This window comes from Pempheris klunzingeri, chromosome 6 (assembly GCF_042242105.1).
Source record: "Pempheris klunzingeri isolate RE-2024b chromosome 6, fPemKlu1.hap1, whole genome shotgun sequence".
Lineage (NCBI taxonomy): Eukaryota > Metazoa > Chordata > Actinopteri > Acropomatiformes > Pempheridae > Pempheris > Pempheris klunzingeri.
In genome coordinates, this window is record NC_092017.1 from 2,449,282 (window position 1) to 2,460,275 (window position 10,994).

Genomic DNA, 10,994 nt, shown 5'->3' on the forward strand with positions numbered 1-10,994 from the left:
TCTATTGGGTCGGAGGAGGCATATGTGGTTCGCTTCTTCCATAGTTAACTGTACTTCACCGTGTTCCCAATGGAGGAGACAGAAGAGTGACCTTCTGAACTTATTGTGAGTAAAGACGCAGGTCCCTGTTATTTATCCTCCAGACACCCGGAAGAAAAAAGGTTTGAAGACTTAGAGTTTTTCCATGATTGAAGTAACTGGGACATAAAAACATATCACACAGGTTTGTTGTTACATACATTACAGTGAGCACATGAACTAGTGTTACATTGGATCAACCTTGTCCCACTAAAAGGACCCTAGCAGCTACTGTTGACTTCCTGGTACTGTCAGGACTGCTCTGATGACACAGGACCGAACACCTCCAACACCAAGGAGATGGTCATGGACTCACCCAGTCCCTTAGTGAGGAAGGGACATCAAGGTGGTGCAGTCCTACATGGGTGGACTGGAGGAGCAGCTCCTCTCTGAGGGAGGACTGAGGGGTACAGAGGGACCTGTGGCCCCACAGACACCAGACTGTACACCCCCTCAGCTGGGGGCAGTGGCTCATCACCCACCCCCCCTCTCTCCTTCTCCCCCAGCTCTCTGACTGACTTCACTGGAGCATTGACTTCATTGTCATTTATTATTTGTCAGTTTTATTGTTAGTTTGACTATTTGAGCTGTAGGATACCTGAACCCCCCCCCCCCCCCCCAGGGGATGAGTGAAGCATCTATCTACCCATTTATTTATTAATAAGAAAACGATACATGTTCTTTTCAGTTCGCTGTAATTCGATTATTTGTCTGTGACGCTGAAGTCCGGCCCGAACCATCACAGCCTTGGTTCTGTACTTACTCTGGTTTCATGTGCACCACGTCTAACCTGAAGCAGCGGTTCAATGTAATGATTTGACATTAGGAATGTGAATGAGATTGCTGTGTGTAGTTGCTGAGGTGCTTTGTGTGCCTTATGTCCTCCAGGTTGGCAGTATCCTCAGGTTGCTGAGATGTCTGGCTTGGCGAAAAGAAGGCTACCTGCTAAGCTCCTGCTCCTGCTGATGCTTACCAACATCTCTGGTGATTCACTGTTATGGCTATTTAAAGGGATTCCACTGGCTTCAGTGGGAAAAAAATGATTCTAATGAGCCCACAGAGTGTGTGCTGACACAGAGGGCTCTGGCAAAAAAAGTGTGTGTGTGTGTGTGTGGTTCTGAAAATTCATTCATTCAAAACACATTCAATAACGTCTCTATGAGTATGATGACAAAATCATGAACACGTTTGCTATATGATGATGCCAGTCTGTGTACTGTTTGTTTCTGTGATCATCTTGGATTAACTGTCCACTTTTTCCTTGTCCTTCAGAGTCTGGAGTGCATTTGTGTGCTCCTGACAGTGTCACACTGGAGGAATCCTCTAAAGCCAACATCACCATTACTTCCAGGTAACTACAGAAACACAGGCTGCACGAGAGTTTCACAAAAGGTCTAACAAAAAGCAAGGTGCTTGCGATTTGCAAACCTGCTGTATAATCTGGATGCTCTGCAGGATTTGTTAGGCTACAAAATGCTTTTAACCAACCACAACATTCATCTACAAGTTTGTTATTGTGTGCAATTGCTATCTCAGAATAGCAATTGTTATATGTATTGTTATATATTGCTGTTTAAAATCTATAGCTTCAACCTCTATACTACTACAGACTGTGGTTGTGAATAAATGAATGGCACCAACACAACCAGGAGCATAATGCATAATAACAATGTTGCTGCATGTGACTTCATCCAGCTCTCGCTGGATCCTTTTATCAGCAACCAGACAGAGAAATCTCTGCTCTCCGTCAACTGTCCTTTTTGTTAAAAAGTTGCGGTCACCGTTGTGCATGCATGTAACACACAGGTAGCAATTGTGTCTGCAGCGTTAGCTCCACCTTTTAGTATTGGCTCAGCTCACTTAGAACCTCCATTAAAAGTGGTACCAAAAAAGGTACCAGGTACTATCCACAACTTTGGCCAATGGAAAACCCAAAAGAACTGTTTTCAGTGAGGAGAGTCAAGTCAAGCTGTACCATTCAGTGGAAAAGAGGCATGATACAACACTCACTTAATACAGTACTACAGTGCTGCAGTGAAGCTACTGAATACTGCTTCTGCCTCATGGCAAAGGCGTGAGTATGAATAAAGGAGAAACTAAAAAAGCAAATAAACATTTCAAGTTACAGAAATAACCGTTGGGATCCTGCTAGCTGTTCTGTCTCTATAGCTTGCTGAAGCAGCTGTCAGGATCAGTGTTGTGCTGACAGGATGTTTGTGTCTTCCTCTAGTTTTCCTGTCACCCAGTCAGCTGTGCTTCATTTAAATGTAACCTACAGCTCCAAGTGGAACTACTCCTCTATAATCACAGTGCCTGAGCAGGTAACGCATGAAGCTTCTTCTGGATCAGTCTGGATTTACGTGTTATGTTTATGGATCACTGAGCTTGGCACCAGCTGATTGAAAGACAGACTAAGTTAGCCCTTTCCTCCAAACCCCTTTAAACACTTCCTGCACCCAGGCTAATAAGTTGTCTTTCCCTGCTTCCCAGAGGTGACAACATTCTTTTCCCTCCCCCTTCGTAGCCAGCCCCGGCCTCTTGCACCTGTAGCCACACCTAGCTTTCTTTCTCCTTTTACCCCTTCACTCTCTGTACTTCCCTTTACCAAAGGAGAAGAGGATGAATCTTAATGTTTTAGGTGACACCACTTTATCTTACCTCTAGCAGCATCTTCCTGTTCATATACCTTAGTATGAATCCCATGAAATGAAAGTTGGCGAACAAAATGCCTCATAAATGTAGAGATAATAAAACTGTATCCACACTATGCTTATAGTGCCAATACACTTATATTCCAAACTCCCCCTAGGAGAAAAGAAGCAGATAGGAAGTACAATCTGTTGCCGTCTTGTGTCCTAGAGCTCCACAGTTGTCCAAAAAAGATTAAGATGTTTCAAATAGAACGAACAGAACTTAGATCTCTGTGAGCTTGAACCACATTAAACTCATTATCAGTGTTGTGTACGCTGAAGAGAGCAGAATTAATAGCATGGATCACATTTAGCTCCGGTCTCGATGCCTAACTGAGCAGAGGATGCATGGAACTATGTACCAATCAGTTGTTGACAGTTTGTTTTCATCTTGTCTTTGGTTAGGTGCTGCTGCCAGTGAATGCAACCTCAGTCAGTTTCGATGTGAAATCCCATGATGTGGGTCAGGTGACCACATACCTGTTGAGCAACAACTCAGACCTCAACAGGTGAGTCAACACAGAAGCAGCATTTCACTTTCCTTATCTTCCATCAGTCTAGCATGGCAGTAAAGTCAGTCAGTGACTATCAGTGATACTACTGTGCACTATGCTACTTTGCCACTGTCCACTTTCTTAGTTTTTCTTTCTTCTGTAGTTTTCCTGTCAGAATCCGCTTTATGGTCGTCCACAGCCAAGCCCTGTCAGTAATCAGTCAGGTGATTGGCTGGATCTACTTTCTCGCCTGGTCGGTGTCCTTCTATCCGCAAGTTTGGGAAAACTGGAGGAGGAAAAGGTAATGTTCTGCTTGTCATGGCAGACAACTCCAGCTTAGATTTTTCCATTTCCAAACTAGAAACAGTTTGAGTCATTTTAAGTCTAAAAATAAGCAATGTAAGTGAAGAGTTGGGCTTTCTGTGACATCCACACCACCAGTTGTGTCATCATATAAACACTAAGCATCTGATGAGCTCAGAATTAATTCCAATCCCGAATTATTGCCATAGTGAAAACTAGTTACATTACATTGATTTTTGCACCAAAAATAAGCCACAGGGGCCAGGCCAAGAAAGCGTAGCCTCCTTTTCATCAATCACAGGTGGTCATCTGAAATTAAGAAGCTGGATTCTCTGTTGGTGCACATCCAAGATATATGCAGAAGAATAAAGTTTCACATCACAAATGAATAATGATTTACTTCACTTTAGATAGAGCTTTCCTTAAAAGAAAGTCCTCTGAAAATCAACTCGGCACAACTAACCAAACAAATAAAAAACTGTCTGACAACTGTCTATTTCCCTATGGAAGCCCAGCGGTCATGCTGTTTCGACTTATCACTCTGCCTCCGATGTCTACTGAGATCTGATCTTTGCATAGTTGTGATTATGGTATAATTATAATATATAAAAATGCTGTGACTCAGACAAACAATGCTAACATGTTTGCTTCCAGTGTTGTAGGTCTCAACTTCGACTTCCTGGCTCTGAATCTAACTGGCTTCATTGCCTATAGTGTCTTCAACATAGGGCTGTTCTGGGTGCCTTATATAAAGGTGACCTCATCCACTCACTCCATTTATATACACACACTTGTGTCTGATATATTTTCTGCTCAGGTCACTGTTCAAGGTTTTAATCTCAAGTCAGCTGACAGTCCAGTGTGTAGTAGTAATACTTCAGGAACACAACATGTGTCTGATGGACATGTAATCATGGTTACATGAGGACTTTCAACCACTCCTAAATGGCTAAACTGTTGTTTAGAGCTACAGTAGGTTTGGAGTGAAGCATGTACAGTTTATAGTGTCTATTGTGTGTTCAGCTGCTTTATGTCTGTCCTATAGGAGGAGTTTCTGAAGAGGAACCCTAATGGAATCAACCCCGTCAGTGCTAACGATGTCTTCTTCAGTCTCCATGCCGTCTTGCTGTGTTTGATCTATGCCAGCCAGGCTGTGGTGTATGAGGTGTGTCTCTGTTTGATCCATGCCAGCCAGGCTGCTGGATACAGTTGTGCTCATGAGTGTACACACCCTGGCAGGATGTACGATGTGCACCGTTCTTTAAAGAAAACACGAGTGGTCAGGCAACAACATGGGATTCACATGAAACTATCAGGCATCACAGAACAGCACAATCACTAAACAAACATACCCTTAGTATACACATACTGTGGATTTAGCATCAATGACGGCTTGCAGTCTTTGTGATAGTTGTGGATGAGGCCCTTTTATTTTCTCAGGTGGTAAAGCTGCCCATTCTTCTTGGCTAAAAGCCTCCAGGTCCCGTAAACTCATGAACTGCACATTTGAGATCAGGAGGTCAGGAGACTGATGGCCACTCCAGAACCTTCACGTGTTTCTGCTGGAGCCACTGAAGGGTGCACTGGGCTTTGTGTTTGGGATCATTGTCATGTTGGAAAGTCCCAGGCACAGCTTCCGGGCTGATGACTGCAAATTGTCCTCCAATGTTTTCTGCTAACATGCTGCGTTCATCTTGCCATCAGTTTGGACTAAATTCCCTGTGCCGTTGTAGCTCTTTCCTGGCCACTCGACCGTGCAGCCCATTTTTGTTAAAGTACCTCCTCATTGTGCATCTTGAAACAGCCACAGCTGTTTTTTTGCAGAGAAGCCTGTATTTCAGCTGAAGGTGCTTCTGGGTTTTTCTTTGCATCCCGAACAGTTTTCCTGGCAGTTGTGGCTGAAATCTTTGTTGGTCTAGCTGACCGTGGCTTGGTATCAACAGAACCACTCATTTTCCTACTTCTTTATCAGAGTTTGAACACTACTAATTGGCATTTTCAAATCTTTGGATATCTTTTTTATATCCTTTTCCTGATGGACTGGACAGTTCTTTTGCTTTCCCCATGGCTCAGTATCTAGAAAACCTGTGCAGCTCTGGATGAAATGTGCAGGGCTCTGCAGAGCTCAGAAACTCACTGACTATTTATACACAGACACTAATTACAATCAAACAAGTCACAGGCGTGGACACTTACCCCTAATAGCCATTTAAACCTGTGTGAATATTATCAGGCCAAACATTCAAGGGGGTGTACCCTTTTGATCAGGGCCATTTCAGTTCTCATTATGATTTAAAAAGGGCACACAGATAAGAAATGGCTTCACCTGACCACTATCTCTAAATAAAAGAATATATTCATATATAATATATATATATAGTCATATTTTCCAAAAAACGGCCAATATTTCACAAATTGTGCCGGGGTGTGTAAACTGTATGAGGTGTGTCTGTTTGATCAACATCCGCTCTCACAAGCATGAAAGTCCCAGTGAGTGAAAGTGAAGAGTGTCAGATATCTAAGCAAACGTTTACCATGCTCAGCAACAAAGAACTTGTGTGCTTACTTTTTCTGTCTGCGCTGTGTAGTTTATTTAGGATAGAGTAATCTAGTGCAGGGAAGGAAGGAAGGAAGCCTTAAAATGACATTAGTACTCATCTAAACCACACACTAACACCATATAGTGCATTATTACTACATTCATAACCCAAAACAACAAACGAGTATAAACCATAGTTAAAGAAAAGAGAGTTAAAAAACAGAATGAAGAGAAAACACCAAGAGAAGTAAATAAGCACAACCTACAGAACCGACGTTTCTATCAGGTTCAAGATGGAATAAGTTTTTAACTGTTGTAAAAGCTTACTCAGAAGACTTCAGTATCCAGTTCAGTGAACTCATAACTGTGGACCTCTAAATTTGATTATGACAGCGCTGCCGACCCTCAGGTGAGAGCAGAGTTTCTTTTGGTTGACGACCAGCTCTCCAGCGGTGGACTGGATGAACTCCACTGACCCACTGCTGGATGAGTCATTCCACAATCTAATGGCTTTACTGTCCTGGAGTAGAAAGCAAATACTAACTGTGGGCACAGTAACAGAAGAGAAGCTTTTGTAGGAAGTGTTGAGCTCCATTGAACTTGTAACTAGAAACTTAAAAGCAGTCGAGGTGATTTGAATGAATGCGTGAAAGAAAAGCATGGTTCTGTTTAACAAGCGGCTGTTCTCAGCAGAGTATGACATCACATTAGGTGGTTAGCACTGTTGCCTCACAACAACAGTCTGCATGTTTTCTCCTGTACCAAAGACTGTACAGGTTAGGTTCACTGGTGCCTGAATCACCCATAGGTGGGACTGGCTGTCTGTCTCTGTGTCCTGCCTTTTGCCCAGTGTCAGCTGGGATTGGCTATAGCCCCCCTGCGACCCTGTAGAATAAGCGGTATAAATGAATTTACCGTCATAGTTCAGGGAATTATCATTATTCCAATTTTTGAATGCATCTTTAAAATGGCTCTGCAGTTTGTCTGGATATCCTTGAATCTGTTTTGGTGTGTAATCCACTGTTTCCTCTCTCTTCCAGAGGGGGGGCCAGAAGGTCTCCTGTACAGCCTTGCTCTTGTTGCTGATTGGCTGGACATTTGCCTTGGTCAGCTTGTTTCTTGCGGTCGCCAAACAGATCAGCTGGCTGGTTTACCTGTACTACTTCTCCTACATCAAACTAGCAGTCACTCTGGTCAAATATGTGCCACAGGTACGTTGTGCACATGCACACACGAAGGGACCAAAGGAATGGAAACATCCTGCACGCAGGAAATACTACCTTTTTGTTTAAGGATTCCATTTATGGTAGTGTGTGTTTCCTATTGTGTCTGTGTCAGTAGTGGCATTCAAAAGATGGATTAATGTTCAGTATAACACCAGTTATTGTGAGAGTTCTAAAGGTGTGTTTTTCCAGGTGTATATGAACTACAAGAGACAAAGTACTGACGGCTGGAGTATTGGAAATGTGCTGCTGGACTTCACTGGTGGAATCCTCAGTATTCTGCAGATGATCTTACAGTCTTACAACAATGGTAACTACTGTGCTTCATGCTGTTTAATACTCTATGCTGCTATCATTCGTAGCATTAAGGACAGTCACACATTTAAAGGAGGGTTTGACAGAATGGTAATTTAGCTTCTGCGGTTGTAGACGTGTTCAGAGCTATTCTTAAAAAAAAAAAAAGTGAAAACGCTTAAGAGGTTCATTCATTTACAAAAAGTCTGAAAGGTAAAAGAAACCCGATTTAGAAATGTCTTTGCCTTTGCACTGGCTGGAGGCGTCGTGGTTCCTGGATGCTCATACGTACATATGTCGTCTGTCAAGAACACCTAGAATGAACTTGTTTAAGTTTGGCTCAGACGTCCACGTGGGCTGCAGGATGAACTGGTCAGATTTGGGTGGTCAAAGGTTAAAGTCAGAACATTTTGAAATCCTAAAGGTCCGATGGTCTCCTGCACTATAGGCCAATATTCACAAGGGCTGATTGTGACCATATTTGACTGAATACTGAATTGGTGTGACACTAATTTGGGTGTGGACAGACATGAATGGTTGGTGGACGCATTCATCTGTGAGGCTGTCATTCTAGTTTTCACATGTATATGTGTTTTCACTGTTTTGCAATGTCTATAGAAATGTTGAAATAATAATAATGATAATAATAATAATATTAATGCCATCAGTCAAACGAATCTTTAACTTTGTGTGTTGTCTCTTTTTGGCAAATGAAGTACACCCCTAATAAGTGGAGTGTAAAGAAGAATAAGAATAAGACGGCCTTTATTTATCCTGGAGGAAATTATTGTGCCAGAGTGCGATACAGAGGTCATCACAACAATACAAAATATTAAAATACAAAATTGAACAGAAACTTAGACACAATAAAATACAATTAAATAGTCTGTCCCTTTTCTTAAAACAAAAAGTGCAGATTTGTGAGACAGAAGGCTTTAACCATAACTGTACAAAAACCTTCACTTAATGGACTGTGAAAAGGCAACCAGAGTAACTGAACATCTGCCACCAGTGCATCACGAGGCAGCACTCAGGTTTACAACGAACCACTGTGTGCTGTATCCTGTTCAGGCCACAGGGCTTAGGACTTAGGACAAGACGGCAATGTTAATGAATTGAAACATGTCCACACACCGTGCTCCAGTCCCACGTCAACTGTCTCTGTCAAATATGATTAAACAAAAGGAAGAGACGCAGATTAGGTTGTGAGATGATGATCAAGGTTTGTAGCATTTGCTAGATGGCACAAAATATAGCAGAGGCTGATGGAGCGTCATTCGTTTTCAAGGTGTTTGGTCATAAACAAACACTTTGGAAAAGTTTGGAGCACAGTAATCACAAATTATCCCAAGGGCTGCATGAATGTCAGATCGCCATTTAATTTGGTTCAATTGAATAGTTAGTTCAGTCTGGAGCAGACCGGGGAACCATGGTGACTGACATCCTCACTGCTAACGTGGCTGAAGATGAACACAGAGGACGTATTTGCAAAAAAAATTAAAATGCATTGAAAACATTGAACTACTTTTACACCTGCACTTAAAATAAGTATTGTGCTGTATGTGTGACTGACAGCATGTTGTTTTCTGTCTGTGTGTCTCCTCAGAGGAGTGGAGGCTGATCTTTGGTGATCCTACTAAGTTTGGTCTGGGTCTGTTCTCTGTGGTGTTTGACATCATCTTCATGGCTCAGCACTACTGCCTCTACAGACAGCCGGCACAGTACGAAGCTGTTGCAGAGCAACAAGAAGACTGACACTGACTTGATGTTGTCTAGATGGACTGCCTAAAAACCCAATCATGAGGGAATGCACAGCTGATTTGTATCAGACAACAAGAATGAGCACAACAGATAAACCAGCAAGTGATTCAAGCTGCAGCAGAGGTCAGAGGTCGTCTGTGGCTCCAGAGCAGCTTGTGCACAGTGCCTTCCTTTTTCCTTTTCTTTTTTTAATATAAAACCACTGCTATGAAACTTTTGGTTGATAGACAGTTTAAGAAAAACAGATGTACTGTAATGATGATGATGATGATGATGATGATGAACACTTTATTAAATGCAATATCACGACTGTCGTTGCAGAACTTTCAGCCTGTTTCCTATTTTGGCTCACCAAGTATCAGTAGTCACGTAGATTCTGGTGAATAAGAAACAAAGGATGTCTAAGAGTCTCCGTTACGTAGTTGAGCTGTGTAGGTCAGGGTCACTACTAGTTGAAATACTGTGTGGCAGACCAGAACTCCTAATCAAAAATAAGAAATGAATATATGTATGAGTCAATAAGTAAATAAATATACCATTAAATTCACTAAAGGTAATATTAAAAACAAATGGAGTCACTAAAGGTTTCATACATTGATAATTCTGTTCCAAGTCCCCAGAGGTTAAAGTCTGCCCCCTGAACCCAAACTGGAAGGAGGTTCCACAGGAGAGGAGCCTGATAGCTGAAAGCTCTGGCTCCATCACTACTTTAGAGGACCTTAGGAACCACCAGTAGGTGTGACGCACATGAGATGTATGGTCACATTTATGTAATTTTGTTTGTTTTATTTTGAAAGGGTTATTTCTGTGAGATAAATGTACTAATATGAACCGTAATGGTCAATGATTATCTCTTAAATGAGATGACAAGACCTCATTGTATTTATACACTTAGAGCATTTCAGTGTTTCCAGTAGGAGGCAGAGTGGGACTCTCCTTTTGAACGGACTCTTGTTTACTTCCTCATTCTGCTGAGCGAAGCTGCACGGACCAGAAGCACTGTCACCTGTCTCATTCTTTCTCCTGTTTATACAGGACTCTTCTCTGTTAATGGGTTCTCTATCTGAGACCTGTTACATAGGCCTGCAGTCTGGGAGCACAGTGCTCTAGTGGGGTAGTACAGTACTATGAGTTCTTTAAGATATGATGGAGCCTGACCATTAAGAACCTTGTAGGTGAGAAGGATTTTAAACTCTATTCTAGATTTTACTGGAAGCCAGTGAAGAGAAGCCAGTACAGGAGAAATATGGTCTCTTCTCTTAGTTCTCATCAGAACACGAGCAGCAGAGTTCTGGACCAGCTGGAGAGTCTTTAAGGACTTATTGGGGCAGCCTGATAAGGAGTTACAATAGTCCAACCTGGAAGTGACAAATGCATGGATCATTCTGCATCATCTATAGACAGGATGGACCTGATTTTAGCAATATTACATAGATGGAAAAAGGCAGTCCTGGAAATCTGTTTCATGTGGGAGTTAAAGGACAAATCCTGATCAAAGATAACTCCCAGATTCCTCACAGTGGAGCTGGAGGCCAGAGTAATGCCATCCAGAGCAGTTATATTGTTAGAAAAGGTGTCTCTAAGGTGTTTGGGGCCGAGCAGAATAACTTCA

At 42.2% G+C, this 10,994-nt stretch overlaps 1 protein-coding gene across 1 annotated transcript; it reads left to right on the forward strand.

Annotated features, from left to right (window-relative positions):
* Nucleotides 1–966: 966 nt before the first annotated feature.
* Nucleotides 967–9,692, forward strand: ctns (cystinosin, lysosomal cystine transporter). The gene is made up of 10 exons (XM_070832475.1): nucleotides 967–1,062; nucleotides 1,351–1,429; nucleotides 2,309–2,399; nucleotides 3,174–3,277; nucleotides 3,426–3,563; nucleotides 4,220–4,319; nucleotides 4,611–4,730; nucleotides 7,145–7,315; nucleotides 7,520–7,637; nucleotides 9,228–9,692. Exons 1-10 carry the CDS (start codon nucleotides 993–995, stop codon nucleotides 9,374–9,376), a joined length of 1,140 nt encoding a protein of 379 aa, XP_070688576.1. The 5' UTR covers nucleotides 967–992; the 3' UTR covers nucleotides 9,377–9,692.
* Nucleotides 9,693–10,994: the final 1,302 nt, after the last annotated feature.

Coding starts and splice junctions, on each gene's coding strand:
- ctns (XM_070832475.1), top strand. CDS start 993: ATGTCTGGCTTGGCGAAAAGAAGGCTACCTGCTAAGCTCCTGCTCCTG. Junction 2,400..3,173: donor TAATCACAGTGCCTGAGCAG/GTAACGCATGAA, acceptor GTCTTTGGTTAG/GTGCTGCTGCCAGTGAATGC. Junction 7,316..7,519: donor TGGTCAAATATGTGCCACAG/GTACGTTGTGCA, acceptor GTGTTTTTCCAG/GTGTATATGAACTACAAGAG.